This window comes from Tachypleus tridentatus, chromosome 7 (genome assembly GCF_004210375.1).
Source record: "Tachypleus tridentatus isolate NWPU-2018 chromosome 7, ASM421037v1, whole genome shotgun sequence".
Classification (NCBI taxonomy): Eukaryota; Metazoa; Arthropoda; class Merostomata; order Xiphosura; family Limulidae; genus Tachypleus; species Tachypleus tridentatus.
The window spans coordinates 195230562-195251865 of NC_134831.1; the positions used below are offsets into that span (position 1 = coordinate 195230562).

General features: G+C 32.9%; 2 protein-coding genes and 1 long non-coding RNA gene across 3 annotated transcripts in view; 2 read left to right on the top strand and 1 right to left on the bottom strand.

Annotated features, from left to right (window-relative positions):
* Positions 1 to 2298, top strand: part of LOC143257627 (putative pyruvate dehydrogenase E1 component subunit alpha, mitochondrial) — a 37448-nt gene extending 35150 nt beyond the window's left edge. The window contains exon 9 of the mRNA XM_076516658.1: positions 1805 to 2298. Coding sequence (XP_076372773.1) covers positions 1805 to 1993 — 189 coding nt within the window. The 3' untranslated portion in view covers positions 1994 to 2298. The remainder of the gene's footprint in view (positions 1 to 1804) is intronic.
* A 7525-nt stretch (positions 2299 to 9823) lies between these two features.
* Sod1 (Superoxide dismutase 1) lies at positions 9824 to 16817 on the top strand. Its single transcript, XM_076516660.1, has 5 exons — positions 9824 to 11131; positions 11515 to 11611; positions 12578 to 12647; positions 13138 to 13255; positions 16315 to 16817. The coding sequence occupies exons 1-5, from the start codon at positions 11063 to 11065 to the stop codon at positions 16420 to 16422; spliced, it is 462 nt and encodes a 153-aa protein (XP_076372775.1). The 5' UTR covers positions 9824 to 11062; the 3' UTR covers positions 16423 to 16817.
* Positions 12977 to 19798, bottom strand: LOC143257629 (uncharacterized). The gene is made up of 2 exons (XR_013031968.1): positions 19106 to 19798; positions 12977 to 13269 (listed from the first exon to the last, which is right to left on the bottom strand). It is a non-coding gene; the product is annotated as an uncharacterized LOC143257629 (long non-coding RNA).
* Between the last annotated feature and the right edge of the window lie 1506 nt (positions 19799 to 21304).

The window sequence follows — 21304 nt, forward strand, 5'->3', positions numbered from 1 at the left end:
GTGAATACACAAGGATTGTAGCATCAAGTTGTGGATCTGCTTTAGAATAAAACCTGCCAATACATCAGGGTAAGTAGGATTGGGTTGTGGTTCAATGTTAGAATAAACCTGTGAATACACAATGTTTGTGGGATCAGGATGTGGTTCAACATTAGAATAAACTTGTGAATACACTACGATTGTATACGTTAGGAATACAGGATCAGTTTGTGGTTAAACCTTAAATTAAACCTGTGAATACAGTACAGTAATAGGATTAGGTTGTGGTTCAATTTTAGAATAAACCCGTGAATACACTAGGGTTGTGGGATCAGTATGTGGTTCAAGAATGAACTTGTGAATAAGTTGATTTAAGTAGTTTTGAAGAAGACACTATAAATCTTTATAAAGTTTGAAGACTGCTGGAATGGTAAATGAGCCTGTGTACCTTGCTATTAAATTGTCTCATTTCACATTCCATACCTGAGTCCAAAATCTGATATGAAGTGTCAAGTATGAGGAAAATATTTTGAAAAGTACGATTTTATCTGTGGAGTCAACAGCATAATGTCAAACTTTATTTATACAAATAGGCAGTTAAAACATTTCATTTTGTTGTTGGATTTTAACTGTTTGGCATTACAAATATATCATCCAGTTTGCATCCATGATTATGTATTACCTAACAAAAATAACATGCTATTTATTTCAGTTTAACAATTTCAAGAGTTAAACTTCAATTAAGTGTTATATTTCCACTTAGTCTGCCTTAGGATCACACACACCACAAAGAAATGTAGATAGCTTTTTTGGCAATGCTCTAAATTGTGTAACATAATTATTCAATTGATATTTATGTAATTTAAATATAACTGATATTCAATTAATGTGTAGCAAGAATTAAATAGATTTCTTGGTAAGGATGTCTAACTTGTATATTTCTGTTTGGATAATTGAGCCAGCAATTAATGCACAACAAATATTTACTAAGGACAGGAGTTTTCTTCTTACTGAAATGGATTTAATTGTTGTGAAATTAATTAATATTTGTCATGTAGTTTAAAGTGTTATTATTTGCATTAATTTTGATGTGTTCTTTTTGCACAAGAATAATAGTCTTTGCGATTCAAAAGCTGATAAAACAAGAACGATTGAGGTTTTTTTGGTGCTTTCTGTGTGAAGCAAAAAATAAAAGAAGCACTTTGTGGAAGTTTGGTGTCTTCACCTGGTAATTTAGCACAGCTGCTGTGGGGTCTGCCTTTCAAGTGGTTTGGCATAATACCATCAATGAAAGCAGTCCTCCTTAAGGCATATTTCATGTCTTTCAATCCTGAATAATCAACTTCTAAACAAGCAAAACTTTAGTTCAGTTCCAGAATGTTAGACACAAGATAACTTGCTATAAGACTGACTTCACAAACAAAATCAATGTGCAAAGTTCCTTGCAACTTTGTAGAAATGGTGTTGAGACCAAAACTAGACACACTGAGACCTATGTAGTTAAGATCTCATCACTGCTTCAGGACATCTGAAGAGTATTTGTAAGGTTAGAGAAAAAAACTTATTCACTATTCTATGTGTTTTATTAGTGCAAAATTAATTCTAAAGAGTTTACTCTGTTTCAGTAATGCAATTACTGAATGAAATTAAAACCTTATTATGCTGCAGTACAATTACTTACAGCAGTTTCATAAATGTATAGATACTTTCTGAAATCCATCTGTCCAGTAGAAGTATAAATAACAATTTAGCTTCATAAAGTTATTGGAACCTAACATATGTCTGTTTATAAACAAGATTAAAATGACAATTTATTTATCCTCAGGAAATAGAAAAGAATGTGAAAAAAGAAATTGATAAAGCTGTAGAAGTTGCAAAATCATCAAAAGAAATTCCTCTCGAAGAATTGTGTGCTGATGTTTATGTTGAACCAATCAACGACAACATTAGGGGAACTACTCCCTTTGCTGTACACAAGCATCGGAGGATTGCTACCCCATTAAACTTGCACTAGTCAACCAACACCTGCTACTGAAGGATTCCCTTATTTTAATATTTGCTATGGAAATTTTCACACCTTGTTCATATTTTCTGTTGAATTTTTGTTTGCAGAGCACAAAGCTTGAAATAGTGTAGTGATGGAGGAATAAAAGGAATTACGTTTTGTAACATTTTATGATAAATTATAAACAGAAAGAACTAAAACAGTGTTTTTATGTTCACAATATTTTTAGTTTTACCAGAAAATTAGATTTTAAATAAACTAATGTATTCATAATTGTGAAGACTGTAATAAGTTAACATAAATTCAATTTTTTTACCCTGCTTTTGTCTCTTTCAAAATCTATATACAGTTTTTAAAGGTATTCATTGTACAGATGCAATTAACAAGTTGATTAGAAGCTGACTTATGAACATCTGATTAAAATATCCTGGTTACTTTTTTTTTTGGATGAAACTTATAAACATTTTTTCTAAACTTGTAATGTACATGTGCCATTGTCAGAAACTTCAAATACAAACACTTTCTAATATTCAATTGTAAAATCTGGTTGTCACAATGATCCATAAAAATTTTACAGTATTTAAATAAATTAGTAATATTATGGTTGGTACATATGCTGATTAAACCAGTTGTTGCCATCCTAGTTCATTGTTTATGTAAAATGAACTTGGATGAAATATAAAATGACTTATCTATCCATGAATACTTGTAGGGTTGTAGGATCAGATAGGGTTCAACTTTACAATAAACTTATGAATACAGTAGAGTTGAAGGATCAAGTTGTGGTTCAACCTTAGAATAAAACCTCTGAATACACCTGGGTAGTAGGATCAGATTGTGGTTCAACCTTAGAATAAAACCTCTGAATACACTTAGGTAGTAGGATCAGGTTGTGGTTCAATGCTAGAATAGACCTGTGAATACACCTGGGTAGTAGGATCAGGATGTGGTTCAACCTCAGAATAAACCCTTGAATAAAGTAGGGTTGAAGGATCTAGTTGTGGTTTCAACCTTAGAATGAAACCTGTGAATACACAAGGATTGTAGCATCAAGTTGTGGATCTGCTTTAGAATAAAACCTCTGAATACACTTAGGTAGTAGGATCAGGTTGTGGTTCAATGCTAGAATAGACCTGTGAATATACCTGGGTAGTAGGATCAGGATGTGGTTCAACATTAGAATAAACTTGTGAATACACCTGGGTAGTAGGATCAGGATGTGGTTCAACATTAGAATAAACTTGTGATTACTCTACGATTGTAGGATCAGGTTGTGGTTCAATGTAAAATAAACCTGTGAATACAGTAGAGTTGTAGGATCAGTTTATGTCTCAACCATAGACTAAACCTGTGAATACAGTATGGTTGATGGTTCAAGTTCTGCTTCAACCTTGGAATAAAACTCATAAATACACTAGGGTTGTGGTTCAACCTAAAAATAAAACCTGTGAATACACCAGGATTGTAGGTTAAGGTTGTGGTTTAACCTTAGAATAAAACCTGTGAATACACTAGGATAGTGGTTCAACCTTAGAATAAACCCTTGAATAAAGTAGGGTTGAAGGACGATGTTGTGGTTCAACCTTAGAATAAAACCTATGAATACACAAGGATTGTAGGATCAGGTTGTGGTTCAACCTTAGAATAAACCTGTGAATACACTAGAGTTGTGATTCACCTTAGAATAAACCCTTGAATAAAGTAGGGTTTAAGAATCAAGTTGTGGTTCAACCTTAGAAGAAAACCTGTGAATACACGAGGATCAGGTTGTGGTTGAAACTGAGAATACAGTATGGGTTTAAGGATCAAGTTGTGGTTCAAGCTTAGGATAAAACCTGTGAATATTCTTGGGTTGCAGGATCAGATTATGGTTCAACCTGAGAATAAACCTGTGAATACAGTAGGGTTGTATGATCAGATTGTGGTTCAACCTCAGAAGAAAACCTGTGAATACACCAGGATTCTAGGATGAGGTTGATCCTTAGAATAAACCCATGAATACAGTAGGGTTGTAGAATGAGGTTGTGGTTGAACCTTAGAATAATCCCATGAATACAGTGGGGTTGTAGGATGAGGTAGTGGTTCAACCTTAGAATAATACCTGTGAATACACCATGATTGTAGGATCAGGTTGTGGTTCAACCTTAGCATAAAACCTGTGAACACAGTACAGTCATAGGATCAAGTTGTGGTTCAACCTGAGAATAAAACCTGTGAAAGTAGTAAGATTTATCCCAGCATGTTGCAATATTTTGCTTGTATGAACTTTGTAAACTTACAAGAAACATTGATAAACCTTGTGATTTACTGGAAAAATTAAACTACTAAGAAGCTGTGTGACAAACAGATTGGACACATTTAGATGCCAGTGAAAACAGTCTTTATTTAAACATAAAATAAATGTGTGTAACTGCAAAGCTAATGACTGTCTACTGGATCAGTGAAGAGCCACATAGATCTGAAGAGAAAAGTAAACTGGAATTTGATATCACATCACTTTGTGATCTCTATTCCCTGATAGGATTGTCCAGATAATAGTTTGGCCAGCAAAGGATATTCCAACATTAAATAATTCAACTTTAACACAAAAAACAGCACAGAAATATCTTTGCATGGAGAGGACTGAAGTGACTAGAACAAGATAATGTTAGGCATTACTGCTGTGGTAGTGCAGAAAATAAATCAGAAACTTGAAATAATTCTGTTACTGTAGAGGGACATGGTAAGCCTTCATATTACAGTGACAAATTCTTTCTTAATTTTTATTTCATAAAAAGTCAGAGGAGATATGGCTGAGATGTTAAAGACTTACATAATTGATAGTGATGATGTAGCAGCAATCTTTGGCAGGGTGGAAGAGTTTAATTTTTCCAAAAAGGAGTTAGACTTTGGAATGAGTTGCTTTCAGATATGGTTGAAGCATTAAATTTAAGAGAATTTAATGGAAGACTTAATAAATATTTAAATGACAAAAACTGGTTTTGAGTTTGTTTTTTTTTCACAGGTAGCTTAATGGATGGAATGACTTTGTCACAAAAAACTGCAAAAATGTATGCCATAACTGCATTATTAACACTGAAAAACTTGTAAAACTAAAAAAGGCTTAAAAATCCTCAAGTTAAATATGGACAAGGAATCATTTTGATTTTGTGGTTTAAGGCTTTTTGGTTAAACTCATCATTTATTTTTCAGAAATTCTTTATTTTCTCTTATCAACTGAATGTGCCACTGAAGACAATGCTGAAGATAGTAACGCACTACATAAGACAACTACTTTTACAATAATCCTAGTCTGTCTTTTCTTATTTCCTAATCCTATTGTCTTCATACTCTAACATAAAAGAAAAATTGAGGTCCTTTTTCTAATTAGTTCTCCAAGTAATCTTAAAAAATTTAGTAAGATCAGCTTTTATCATTCTTTTCCTGAAAGAAAATAGGGATATTAGTCTGCTGCTGTAAAATAATCCATTTCTGGTATTTATCCAACCAGCACTTTTTTTTTTTCTACACCATTTTCAAGTAAGCCTATACACTTTCTTATATAAGGAAATCAAAACTTAGAGTATTCCAGATGAGGTGTAACTGATAAAGGTGGGGGGGGTATTCTCTCTTCTGATCTTCAACAGCTCTACAAATACATCCTAAAATTCTTCAAGCCATGTTATATCAATGAAACTCTGTTCTGATGTTGGGTGGGTTATCCATCATTATACTTTTCTTCTGTTCTATTGAATGGGTTCCTCTTTACATTAAAGATATGATCCAAGTTTTAACCAGATGTATCACTTTACATTTACTATAGTTACAGACCAGCTGTCTAACTTACAAATTGATTCAAGTTGTTTCATAATACCTCAATACAGCTAGAAATAAAGATTTAATGTACTTCAGAATAAGTAAAAGCACAAATACTGAGCCTGCAGCATTCCACTATTAACATGTACCCAGTCTGACCTGACAGCAATAACAGATTTTCTGCTTTCTCTTCCAACAATAAAGAGGGGGGGGGGGAGAATGGCTTTATGTGTAGTTACATCCTGTTGAAATTGAAAACATCAATGATAATAGCAAAGAAGCTGAATCTAACTGGGTTTCTGTTAATTGATATAGGGGAATAAAGCTTTTAGTTGATATCTGCCATAAACCACCAGATGAAACTTTACAGTGACATTATGATATTAGCTGTTAGTAAAATCAAAGTTATGATGTATTTTAATTTCAGGCACATAAACTGAGAAAGGTGAGGAGTCAAGGAAGCAGGTTTTTTAGAAACTATTAAGGATGGATTTCTTCACTAAATATTTGGGAATCTATTAAATATTATGCTAGTTTAGATTTATTGTTAGATACTAACATAAAAACGTTTGAGAGGGTATACACTGAGGAATAGTTGATCATTACTCCATTATGTTTAATTTTTTTATCACACTTGGAGCTTGAGAATAATGATATTTTGGTTTCAAATTTAAAAAAAAACTAATTTTGGAAATATGCAAGAATAATTATCCATTATGAATTGGAAAACTGATAACTGGAGCTACTGATGAAATCTGGAAAAAAAATAAATGTTTTAAATATGTAACATGTATGTTCCTTGTAGGAAAAAAAAGGATGGTGGCTGCATTTGACAATATGCCATAAAAAAAGCTTGTTAAAAAATTATAGGTGTTGAGAATAAATTGGCTCATTGGTGAGAAAAATTGTTGGATGGAAGAAATCATAGGATTTACATAAATGGAGTTCAGCCAAACTGCATTAATGGTAGAAGTGGAGTATCTCAGGGCTCAATGTTAGATGACAATGACATAGATGAAGGAATAGTCAACAAATTACTTAATATTACTGATATTAACATCTTTGCTGCTTGCTATGAAAAGAAGGATACTTCTTTACAGATTTAAGAATATTTGGTGAATACATGTAATATATCGTACAGATGCTATGTGCTTCCTACCCCTTTAGTTCAGACGTACTTTTCAGTTGTAGGTTTTTGGACAGTTCAGTATGGATGCACAGATTCACTAAGTAACAGTAACTCTATTTGGAAAGCAAGCAAAATGTGAGTTCACTAATTGGCAATCAACTGAATTTCTTGCAGGAGAGATAGAACATGACATCCAAAAACAGTTATATTGACAACTGGGATAAGGGTTAGGAATAGCCATGCCTTAAAACCCAACTGTCACTGTATGCAGATCTTATACATGAGGTGAATTTCATTTATGTATTTAAGTTCAGATTCAGCCCTGCAAGCCAAAACTTTATGGTAATTAAGATGTATATAAGACATTATTGCAGTTTGTGTTTTACAGCTTAAACTTTTGATTAACTTTTTGTAGTTTCAATTCTTAGAATTTTTTAAATTTTAGTTCAACATTAAAGTGGTTTGTTATTTTTAACTTCATTGTTGTTACAACAATTCAAATTAAAGTTTGTGAAGTTGAAATTGTTTACTTTCACCGAGATTTTGTAGTTTTGTTTAGATTTCAATATTTATTTCATCATTAACTTTAATTTAAAAATCTTCACCTTGCTCTTATCAGTTCAATGTGCACAGCTAGATACTTTCCCCCATTTTGCTTTTGGAACTACATTGTATTTTGTGTTTTTGTTGAACTCTCTGTTGAGTCACTTCTTCCTGAAGTTTCCAGTTGTAGATCTGATAGAATAATATTCTTTTTTAGCCCAGTATTCCTCAAAGTTCCAGTCACTAGGTCTAACAGGCTGCTCTTCTAAAAAACCATTTTACTTGGAATCACAAAAGTAATGCAAGGGGGTTATCATAATTTAAATTATAATTTGAAATTTAATGGGAATGAACTGAACAATGTTATGGAGAAAAAGTCTGGTGTTCTGGTCAAGTAGTTTCCTGTACTATTTAATCACTGTGCTACTGCTAGTGGTGCTGCAAATAGGATTTTGGGTTATATCTTTTAAAGTGAGTCATGAGAGCTTTACCTTAGGAAGAACATTGAATTGTAAGAAGGGGGGGGGAAGAATGGCTTTATGTGTAGTTACATCCTGTTGAAATTGAAAACATCAATGATAATAGCAAAGAAACTGAATCTAACTGGGTTTCTGTTAATGGATATAGGGGAATAAAGCTTTTAGTTGATATCTGCCATAAACCACCAGATGAATCTTTACAGTGACATTATGATATTAGCTGTTAGTGAAATCAAAGTTATGATGTATTTTAATTTCAGGCACATAAACTGAGGAAGGTGAGAAGTCAAGCCAGCAGGGAAGCAGGTTTTTAGAAACTATTCAGGATGGATTTCTTCAATAAATATTTGGGAATCTATTAAATATTATGCAAGTTTAGATTTATTGTTAGATACTAACATAAAAACGTTTGAGAGGGTATACACTGAGGAATAGTTGATCACACTTGGAGCTTGAGAATAATGATATTTTGGTTTCAAATTTTAAAAAAAAGTAATTTTGGAAATATTGGAAATATGCAAGAATAATTATCCATTACGAATTGGAAAACTGATAACTGGAGCTACTGATCAAATCTGGAAAAAAAATAAATGTTTTAAATATGTAACATGTATGTTCCTTGTAGGAAAAAAAAGGGTGGTGACTGCATTTGACAAGATACCATGAAAAAAGCTTGTTAAAAAATTATAGGTGTTGAGAATAAATTGGCTCATTGGTGAGAAAAATTGTTGGATGGAAGAAATCATAGGAGTTACATAAATGGAGTTCAGCCAAACTGCATTAATGGTAGAAGTGGAGTATCTCAGGGCTCAATGTTAGATGACAATGACATAGATGAAGGAATAGTCAACAAATTACTTAATATTACTGATATTAACATCTTTGCTGCTTGCTATGAAAAGAAGGATACTTCTTTACAGATTTAAGAATATTTGGTGAATACATGTAATATATCGTACAGATGCTATGTGCTTCCTACCCCTTTAGTTCAGACGTACTTTTCAATTGTAGGTTTTTGGACAGTTCAGTATGGATGCACAGATTCACTAAGTAACAGTAACTCTCTATTTGGAAAGCAAGCAAAATGTGAGTTCATTAATTGGCAATCAACTGAATTTCTTGCAGGAAAGATAGAACATGACATCCAAAAATAGTTATATTGACAACTGGGATAAGGGTTAGGAATAGCCATGCCTTAAAACCCAACTCTCACTGTATGCAGATCTTATACATGAGGTGAATTTATGGTAATTAAGATTTATATAAGACATTATTGCAGTTTGTGTTTTACATCTTAAACTTTTGATTTACTTTTTGTAGTTTCAATTCTTAGAATTTTTTAAATTTTAGTTCAACATTAAAGTGGTTTGTTATTTTTAACTTCATTGTTGTTACAACAATTCAAATTAAAGTTTGTGAAGTTGAAATTGTTTACTTTCACCGAGATTTTGTAGTTTTGTTTAGATTTCAATATTTATTTCATCATTAACTTTAATTTAAAAATCTTCACCTTGCTCTTATCAGTTCAATGTGCACAGCTAGATACTTTCCCCCATTTTGCTTTTGGAACTACATTATATTTTGTGTTTTTGTTGAGTCACTTCTTCCTGAAGTTTCCAGTTGTAGATCTGATAGAATAATATTCTTTTTTAGCCCAGTATCCCTCAAAGTTCCAGTCACTAGGTCTAACAGGCTGCTCTTCTAAAAAACCATTTTACTTGGAATCACAAAAGTAATGCAAGGGGCTATCATAATTTAAATTATAATTTGAAATTTAATGGGAATGAACTGAACAATGTTATGGAGAAAAAGTCTGGTGTTCTGGTCAAGTAGTTTTCTATACTATTTAATCACTGTGCTTCTGCTAGTGGTGCTGCAAATAGGATTTTGGGTTATATCATTTAAAGTGAGTCATGAGCACTTTACCTTAGGAAGAACATTGAATTGTAAGAAAGGGTTACTAGGATGCTACCTGTTACACAAAAATTATAATACAAGGATATATTAAAACTTTTGAAATTATTTCTGATTGAAAAAAAAAGTGAAAAGGGATATGTTTAAGACTGTTAAGGGCATTTATTTGATGCACCATCTTTCTATGTACTTATTTGTAAGGACAGGACAAGGGGATATGCAAATTTTGGCAATGTAACAGCCATCTTCATAATTGTAAAAATTTTATTTTCCTAACACAGTGGTCGACATATGGAATGGATTGCCTTCAGTTGTAGTGAATGCAATAACTTTAAGGGAATTTAAGAGAAGGGTTGATAGGTATTTAAATGATATGGTCTGGTTATATGTGTTTTAAGTTCCCACATTGTTAAATTGTAAAGAATGGGGGACACCCTAAAGAAACTAACATAATTTTGTCATTACAAAATTTAACTTTATATCAGCTTTGTTTACCAATACAAATAAGTTATTTTTATACCGATATTCGAGTATATGACTAAATGCTTAATTAAACTTCAGTATACTTTCTTGTTAAAGTATCTTGGAACAAGAGGGAGAATGGAGTATATTTGAAAAGCATTACACTCCTTCTAATTGCAGTAACAGTTTTAAAGTAAAATAAAATACTCTCAATTGAATGAAGTTATATTTTCTCACATTCATCACGATAATCTATTCTGAATAAACAAAATTATTGCCTCCTTTTACCTCTCCTAAAAATACTGCCATCGCAACAGTTTCTTTCGCTCTTACAAGCGATTAACACTTTTACAATCGACGCCGCCACTGCTGTGAACTTCTTGTCAAACAATCCTCGTACTTCACTAAGTTTAAAAAGGAGAATCTGGAATATTATGATCAATTAAAATATTCATGGTTCACAATCACTTAGAAATTCAGATGGTTTTCAAATAAAATATTTACTAAATATTTGGTATGTTTTTTGACTGAAAAAATATATCTTGCTGAATTTTAGTTATTTTTGTAATATAAAATACAGCATCGTTTCACCTTTTACATTTTTTACAGTTTCTCAGTTCATTAATTCGGGGTGGCGTGAAGTCCATTTTGTCTATTCTGTATTACAGTGTTAACGTTAGGCTGTTTTTTCTTCTGTATTATTTGAGAAACAAAGATAACATTTTATTTTTGAGTTAATTTTCCGGAAGTACAGTTATGGCTACAAAAGCAGTCTGTGTGTTAGTTGGTGAAAGTGTAAAGGGAACTGTGCACTTTTCGCAAGAGGTAAGTTCCTTTATTGTAAAGTTTATAAATTTGTTATAATCGTCCTTCGATAAATCGATTAGCCGCAAAATACTCTTAAAGAACTAAGTCTAGGAAAAGGATTCCGTTGACTTTTTGCATATAAAACAATGGAGTTTAAAGTTGATGATATATGGTATAAAATATTTTTCTTTCGGATATTATGTGTGTTCAAATAAGTGCATGAAATCAGTTTTATATAAATAATTGTATGTTACTTTGTTTTTTAATTTGACGTTGGTACTTTCATGCTGTTATTTAAACGTCAAAGATTGTGAAGAACCAGTGAAAGTGTGGTAGTAATAGGCTTGAACGAAAACGTGTATATTTTGTTGTTAGTTTGATTCTTCTGTATTATTCTAAAGAATGCAACGTGTCCCACTTCAGTAACTGGAGAAATAAGGGGACTTACACCGGGTCTGCATGGATTTCATGTTCATGAATTTGGTGACAATACAAATGGTATGAAATTTTTGAACACCTAAATTTGGGTACTTTAGAAATTAAATATTTATTTATCAAGATCTGGTATTAAGTCAGTTTAATAATTTAATGAATAAAGTTTACTGTTAAAGGAGTAAATACCTTTATGCAAATATAACTTCTTTAGCTATATTTATACATCCTCCTTAAGATTAGTTTCAAAATGTATAAAAAATTGTCTGAAACCCTAATTTTACTTTGTTTGTAGTTACTGAAATTTGAATTTAATTTTTAGAAAACTTAAAGTTTTGTTGTTGATAATGATAAAACATATGTTTTGAGCGTTTGGTTCCACTTCCTTTTGTAAAATATGTTCAAGATGTCTTAGCAGTGTAGATCCCATGTTTAATTTATAAAGAACAGAGACCAGGTTGTTTGGAATATAAATGCAGCCAAAAGTTGCATTTATAATATTCTGAACAAATGCCATTAAAAATCAGTCTAAAAAGTTAACCAGTTGTAAAATTCAATTTCTTTTTTCCATAAGCTTTAACCTCTTTTTTACCATTAATTCTGTTCCCTTCTTATTTTGATTGAGATTAGGAGTCTCTTGTTGTATTTTGATGGTTTCTAAATGTTTGAAGTATGTGAAAGTATGTAGGCTTTTAATTTCTCAAGTAAAGTTTGAGATATAAAATTAGTGTTCATATGAATAAATGATAGTTATTAGGAAATTTTGGTTTATTGTGTAAAGCAAATTTTGATTATGCAACTATAATTTATCTTCTCCCTCTGTTAGTTAAATCACCTTTTATTTCTATCAGCTTGTATACTTTTTTCTTTATTTTAAAGAACTTCCCAAGTTTCTAGAACATTTTTTGTTGCATTTAAATCTTGCTTCACTTCCAAGGAAAAACTGTAGTTATTTTAGTTTTATAATTGCACTATGTTCTTTCTAACTTTTAAGTATATTTCTTCTTGTTGCATGATTTTACTTTTTCACAGGATGCATCAGTGCTGGTGCCCACTTCAACCCATTTGGTAAGGAACATGGTGCCCCGACAGATGAAAATAGGTATATATTTAAATTGGATTATCCTCTTTGTAAAGACTCTTTTTTTTTTTTTTTTTTCTATTTAAACTGAATGTCAGAGGTGGGGTTGTGTTTAATTAGGTAATTTGCATTGGTTATGTTTAAATGTGAAATTATCTACACTTGATGGTTACTTCATTAGGTTTCTATATGTATTTTTGTCAAGACTGCAGAAAAGTTAAATATATTTTTCTTCATTACTTATGATCAGGAAAAGTGCATACATGGAATGTTATGTTTTTCCTGCAGGAAACTGGGTATTTTCCTTGTGTGAAAAATAATCATTCATTAAATTTGAAGCCAAAGCCTCATTCTTATAAGAGAATGCCTTTAATTTTCTTTCCTAATCTTCCATGCCTCATGACTTGTCTACAAAGACAGTTTAATTTTTTTTTCTAAATAATGAATTTGGTTTTGAATTAAAAAGTTAAAATAACTTCAGGATTTTCTATTGATAAATATTCTTCTACAGACATGTGGGAGACCTTGGTAATGTAGAAGCTAGTAGTGATGGTGTGGCCAAGGTAGATATTATAGACAAGCAGATTTCTCTCATTGGACAGCTGTCTGTAGTTGGTCGTTCGATAGTTGTAAGTACATCCTCCTGTAACAAAACTTAAGCAATGTGATAGTTATATTTGTTTATAAGGTAGATAAAATATCTGGTTTAATTTTAGATAATAGAAAAAAAACATCAATATTACTAGGTAAATGGAACATTTGTGTGTCATACTTTGTAAGGTAACAAATATTTTTGTGATGGGTATTTTAAATAAATTCCTATTTAACAGTTAAAGGTCAAAGAGGTAAAGTCTGAATAAATGTTATTTATGCTGAAGAACTTGATGTTTCAACAAACTATAACTACTGTTATAATGGAGGCATAATTTTTATTTCCAACACAAATGCTGCTGCAGGTGGCTGTTTGTACATGTAATCACTGATTGTGTTATTCATACATTAAAAAATTTAGAAAATGTTCACATTTTCTAAAAAAATTCTTTTCTGGAGATTACTGCATGGGAATTTTTTATTTAGCTGTTTTATTATATGAAGTTCACTGCATCTAAATGATGATTCAATGTATAGTGCTCAATTTTCATAAATTTTACTTGTATAAACCATATTGTTTTATGTACTAGTGGTATCAAATAATATTTGTAATTTCCAGTTTCTCAGTACTGCATTTAAAAATTACTTCAATCAATAAAAAATATAACCTAGTACAAGTTGAGGAGAGTACTTTTAATATTGTGTTCTGTTATAAAGAAGTGGTTGTTTCACATACTACAGTTATTTTTTTAATTATATATGTTAAAATGGCTGATTTGGGTTGAGAAAAATTTTTATGTAGAGGAGCGAAGAACATTTCAACCTTCTTTGGTCATTGTCAGGTTCACAAAGAGAGAAAGAGCTAATTGACCAATAACTGACCACAAGTTTGAAGGGGGTTGTGCAACTGAGTGTAGGGATGTAGAGGGCATGCTTAGATGTTTGAATATATTTATTAATATAGGTATAAATGTGTTCCTTTGTGTTGGTTTATTTTAGGCTTGAGTTGTTGTATTAGTAAGGCTTCTTTAATTTTGCATTTGTTTGTGTTTATTTTGTTTATTTAGTATTGGGGTGGTTTCTATGGGTATTTTGTGTTTATTTGATTTGCAGTGTTTGAAAACGTGTGAAGGTTACTTTGTGTTCTTTGGATCTGGTTTCCATTTTTCTACTTGTTTCTTCAATATAGAAGTTGTGGCAGTTATCAAATTGTATTTTATAAATAATGTTGGTGTGGTGTTTGTCAGTGTAGTTTTTACAGAGTATAGACCTTAGTTTTGTGCCTGGTTTTTGAATAAATTTGTTATTAACTGGAATGTCATACATTTTGCTACTAGTTTTTGCCAAATGTTGGTTATTTTTCTGCTGATGTCAGGAATATATGGTTTTGTGATTTTTTTAATTTATGGGATAGAATTCACCACAATGAAGACAAACTTCATGTTCAAGAACCACAACTATATACAAACAAATGACCTATAAGCATGGGCAACCCAGTATCACCAGTCCTAGCCAATATTTTTATGACACAAGTTGAAATGCAAACAATTAATGCAGCATTACATCCACCACCATACTAGTACAGATATGTAGATGACATGATTGCAGGATTCACATCTACAGAACACACACTTAATTTTTTTAATCACATTAACTTTATATATCCCAACATTTAACTTCACATGTGAACAAGAAGAAAGCAATCAAATATCATTTCTTAACCTCAAAATTACAAGACCCAACACACAATTTAAAACAGAAATCCACTGAAAAATCACCCATATTGGACTATACATTCCTTGGGACTCGGCACATGAAACAAAACAAAAACTCAACATACTCGGAAACCAAATAAACACAGCCATAAAACTATGCTCACCAGATAAAATTAAATTAACAATGAATTAGACAAAACAATACTTCATCAACAAGTTTCCTCCACAAACTGTAGAAAACATTATATGCACACACCTAGAGAGAAAACAAAATCAACTAACAAAATTAAATATATCCCACAAATTAAAAAATCACAAAACCATATACTGCTGTATACCATATGTTCCTGACATCAGTAGAAAAATAACCAACATTTGGCAAAAACTAGTAACAAAATATGACATTCCAGTTAATACCAAATTTATTCAAAAACCAGGCACAAAACTGAGGTCTATACTATGTAAAAAGTACACTGACAAACATCACACCAACATTATTTATAAAATACAATGTGATAGCTCCCATGACTTCTATATTGGAGAAACAAGTAGAAAAATGGAAACCAGATTCAAAGAACATAAAAAGTCACCTTCACACGTTTTCGAACACTGCAAATAAAATAAACACAACATAATCATAGAAAACACCCAAACACTAAATAAAGAAACAAATGCAAAATTAAAGAAGCCTTCCTTATACAACAACTCAAGCTCAAAATAAACCAATACAAAGGAACACCTTTATACTTATATTAATAAAATAATGAAATCTCTAAGCATGCCCTCTACATTCCTACACTCAGTTACACAACCCCCTTCAAACATGTGGTGAGCTATCAGTCAGTTACCTCTTTCTTTCTCTGTGAACCTGATGATGACCGAAGAAGGTCGAAAAACGTTGTTTGTCTCCTGTACATAAAAATTTTCTCAACCCCAACCAGTTATTTTTACATATATATTTTCTCTGCAAATGGGTTTTCTTGTCATCACTGATTCTTTTTCTAATTGTCTGAATCTTGAATACTCTGTGATATATTTTTTTTAATGGATTATTGGGGGGAGAATCTTCAGTTTGCATGACTTATTACAATATTATGTGTTACAGTATTTTATTAAATAAAAGTTTACACAAGTTAAGCCCCTTTTAGAAGGGCCAGCAAGATTGTTTGAAAACTTTTAGTTTAGAACTACATGATTTGGATGAATAAAAGGAAATGGTTTTGGGAAATGGAGCAAACAATTATGTGCATTTGAGTATTGGTTGGCAGAATGGTGGGAGAATCTTCATTTTGTATCATTTATCACAAATGTTAGGACTGTTGGTGTGTAAGGCCTAGTGAAATTTCAACATTTAAACTGCAACATTTTTGGACTGTTAATAGGTCCATGCTGATCCAGATGATCTAGGAAAAGGTGGTCATGAACTCAGTAAGACTACAGGAAATGCTGGAGGACGACTGGCATGTGGTGTTATCGGTATTGCTAAGTAGGCATAGTTGTACCAAAGAGTATTGTTACCATACAAATGGCTCATGATTATAATACAATAATTATTGTATTTAGATGTATATTGCAACACAAGTTTTAATTCTTAGGAAATCTGATTTCATAGTTTTTGTGTTATTAGAAGTTGGAGTACTTCATTTTTAAGAACTTTACTTGAAAGATGTTAAAGAAGTAAAATTGCTATATTTTATATTTAAGAAACAAAAACTTCAAGTATTTCTTTATAATAAATTGTTTTTGGCATTGCTGAGTTAATAAAGTACCAAAAGCACTGTTGTCCTGAAAATTTTCCATGGTTTATAACACATTAATTGTTGTATTAAGGAGTATGCTCTAAGACAAGTTCGAAATTTTGGGGAAATAAATCTCATTCATAGTATTTTTTGTTGCTGTTGTCTTTTTGTTACAGGCTGGTGTACTTCATTTGTAAAAAGTAACTTAGAAGATGCCTCAACAAACATTTTATAAGTATTTATTCAAATATTTGCTGAGATAAATGATTGTGTTGTAATGAATATAACGATGCTTATACTATATTGACTCGTGCTCTGTGTTTATGACTGTTCCTGAGCTCCCAATTTTAGCGCTAGAAGGACCTAAATTGGAAGGTGTTTGGCATGTTTAACCTTGTCTGTATGGTGTGTTGTTTAAACCATCAAGTAAGATCACCCAAGACATAATAAGGATGTAATAAGAGATTTAGTTTCTGGATCAGACACTGGATTTTGTGTTCCTGCCATATGTCCTTGAGGCGATATCTTTAAACTTTCACTTGTGTCGCCACTCAAATCTAGATTAAACGTTGCACACGTGCCCGGATACCACTTGCAGACTCCCTATTTAAGGGAGTTTTGTTTATGGTACAAACCCTCAGTGGTGTATCTGTAATAACTAGCACGTGAGAGTTGTGGAGGAAATTTCTTGGAACATAGGAGCTTTTGTGAGTGACGAAAGATTAGAGCATCGCTATTTTATGCAAGTAATATTACTAAATAACATTTTATTAACTATTCGTCATGATGAGAAACCCACATGAAGAAAAATGTATTGTCAAAACGGCTGGTGTGAGTATTAAAACTTTAAAATAAAGTACAGAACAACGTTTGTTCCTTCTTAGGACATCTTCAGATTAACCAACTGCCTTGAGAATACATTTATAAAGTATTTTCTCATTAATACCTGAAGTATCTTGAAATTGCATCTTAGTAACCGCTAGTAATTTGTCTTTCTTCATAAAAAGAGCGGGAAATAACGTAAAAACCAAATGGAATTAAAAACAACAACAACAAAACGTAATGAACACGTAATCTTTTCCTCGGGTGCTTAAAGTAAGAACATACTATCGGTTTGTCATTACAGGTAGAAATTGAAGATGTTTGCCTGACTTCAACAGACTTAACCGAGGGCGTATTAAATTAATTCAATCCTTACAAATAATGTTCGCAGGTTCAACTCTTCTCTATCACCAAACTTGACCTTTCAGCCTTAGAGGTGATGCAATATTAAGATCGATCTCACCATTCGTTGGTAAGAGTAGCCCAATAGTTGGTGGTGGGTGATTGACTAGCTGCCCTTTCTCTAATTTATCACCCACTACTATATTAGGGACGGCTAGCGCACCTAGCCCTCGTGTAAACTTGTGCGAAATTCGTAACAAACCAAATAAACAGCCCACACAGCAGATGGTACGGCCAATCAAATAAAGCATTAAGTCACATATGTTTTTCTAGTTCACCTCTGATGAAAAAAAATTCCCGGACACTCATTAAAAAGTTGGTACACTATATAATATCGAATAATGAATTCGACGAAATGCTATAACATTATTCATATACCTGAATTAATTTGCATTGTTATTTTTATACAATTGTATTTTGGCAAGTAAATGTAGACGTACAGACAAGACCAAGGGTAAATAATGCCTGCACTTGTAGCATGTATATTTATTTAGGTTTTCTTTCCTTATAAAAACCCTTTTTAAAACAAATACTTATTTGTATTCGCCTTTGTTTTGTAGATTGTTCAAATTAATGCATTTATGTGCAGGTATGACTATTTGATAAATAAAACTAGCAAGGGTAAAACATCTGCGAGAAATATCTTCTGCTGACTATATTTTTGTATTTTATGTAATATTTCAATATAATCCTGTATCGCTTGCAAAAGTTACGGCTATTTGTCGCCTCTGTTTGAAAACGAAATTTAGTTTCATCATCACACGTCTGCTCCTCCTTTTGGTGTGGGAATTGAGCGTCAACTTTGACGGCGTGTTATTTATTCGCACGCCGAAGAATTTTATTATTCAAAAAATTATTTGACTGTATCTATCATGACTAACTCGAAACAGAAGATTAGAGGGTACTGATTCACTGAAGTGTACACTTACCCAGTGACGTCATACCTGTTTACAGGAAAAAACAGCGCTTCTCGTCATAGTCGTGGACTTGGTTACACTACTTGTATAGATAATTTCTGTTTTTCGTTTATATGTATGTACTTGTGTGTATTTGAGTGTACTTATTCAGTCTTACGTTTTTCTCAAGTTGAAATATTAATTTGTTTAAGTTTTAGTATTTCGCAGTAAATGGTGCAAATATCATAAACATTCCGTAATATGTCTTTTAGGCTGAAATTAAAATGGCGTATAAATAGCTTCTGTTCACTTACCTATCTTGAGTTTTTTTTTTAACCTCTTAAGAAGGTGTTCGTTCGTATTTACACAAATGGAAATAGATGTACCTAATGATACACAATTTGCAAAATTCGAAAATAACGAGTTATAAAGACAACTTTAATGTTCATTCCTGTCCTTGATTTTCGTGCTACGTAAACAGTTGTGCTGCCATCTTGACTTCATGTAAAGTGGCATCTAGCGAATTATATTTGAAGTTTTAGTTTCGTAGCTTACGATTACGACTAAACAACTTTTATAAACATAAAACAATTTGACATAAAATGTAGCTGTTAATTGAGCCGTAGATGGCGTAAGCTAAGTTTATTATGTAATTATTCCCTTTATTAAAAAAAAATTGAGCTTGAGCGCGGATTAGTGGTTAACGTATCGTACTGGGAATTCGAGGGTCTTGGGTTTGTATCGTGGTGCTATTGAAATAATAAGAGCGACATCTTGTTATTCGGTTAAGAGTAGCCTAGTGAGGCGGTTATAAGCGTGACAGTCAAATGCTATTGTTCGGTCTGACAGGAGTTGTTAATAAGTGGTGTTTGACTTGCTTCCCATCTGCCCTATTACTTCACAATTAGAGACTGCTAACTTTTTTTTTTGACAACAAAGCTATTTTCCTAAAACAACGACAAAGAAGAAATGAGAAATTTGAAGCTCAGCTACCACTAGAGTAGATCTGTGCGAAATCCAACAAATAATATACTCTTCAAAACAAGAAACGCAAAAGGGATATTTTTGTTATTTTAAAGAGAAATATATGTAATAACGTTACAAGCTCAGAGTATGTGATGTTACACGTGTTAAGGCACTGATTGTCAGACCAAAATGACAATAAAAGTTGTGCACTTTGAAAACGGAAGAAAACATCGGATTTTTCGCCACAACGCATGCGTGTCTAATAAATTTGTTTGAGAGATCTGCATGTTCTACAAGACCAACATGTGCAAAATCCCTATAAAAGTGACGGGTTCTCGGTTTCCATAGCTCAGTGTTAAGCCACCGACACGCAATACAGTTACGCCAAGATTGAGTGAAGCACAACGCCATTGGTCGTTGGAAGCAGGCGAATCTCGATCAGATGTTGCCAGAGCTGTGAATATCCACCCAAGCACCATCACAAGGCTATGGAATCGTCACCAACAACATGGATCAACTCGTGACCGTCCACGATCTGGCAGACCTTGTGTGACCACGCCCGCACAAGATCGCTACATCCGGTTACGTCACCTTTGGGATAGGACCACCACTGCGACGTCTACTGCCTCAACCATACCAGGGCTGCGTAGGATTTCCGATCAGACCGTACGCAACCGTCTACGAGATTCTTAGGCCCCATGTGCAACCCATCATGGTGAACATCAACGATGTTTTTCAACATGACAACGCCCGTCCTCACACAGCCCGACTTACCACTGTCTTGAGACACCACAACATCAACGTTCTTCCCTGGCCCTCCAGATCACCAGATTTAAACCCCATCGAACATCTTTGGGACGAGTTGGACCGACGTCTGCGACGGCGACAACCTCAACCGCAGACTTTACCTAAGCTTGTAGCAGCTTTGCAGGCTGAGTGGTCAGCCATTCCACAGGATGTGATTCGTCATCTCATCGCATCCATGGGCAGGAGATGCCAAGCAATTATTGATGCTCACGGGGGGCATACTCTTCATTGACGTTGAGTGACGTTAAACTTCACCTAGTGAGCGTGGACTTCGCCTTTGCAGACTTTGGATGTTCAGCAGTGAATGTGCAAAGTTTCACACATGTCATACAGAACTACCCGGAATAAACTTCTTAACAATTTGTCTTATATTTTGCCTTTTGCGTTTCTCTTTTTGAAGAGTATATTTTAAGGCTGTGGTGATGGGATGCCTTCCGTTTGGTTAGAAACGGTTATTGTTTAGCCCACTGTTTGCATAAAGTATTGTTGAACGTTAAAAGCGCTAAAATGTGTAATTATTAATTATGGTAAAAGATATGAGGTGGCGTTATTGGATAAAATAGGCACTTGTCAGATGTGTATTCTCCGACAAAAAAAAGCATCAGGCCTGGCCTGGCTAGATAGTTAGTACGTTTGACTCGCAGTAAGATGGTCGTGGGTTCGAATTCCCCTCCCATCAAACGTGCTTGCCCTTTCAGCAGTGTGTGCGTTATAATGTTATGGTCAATCTCAGTATTCGT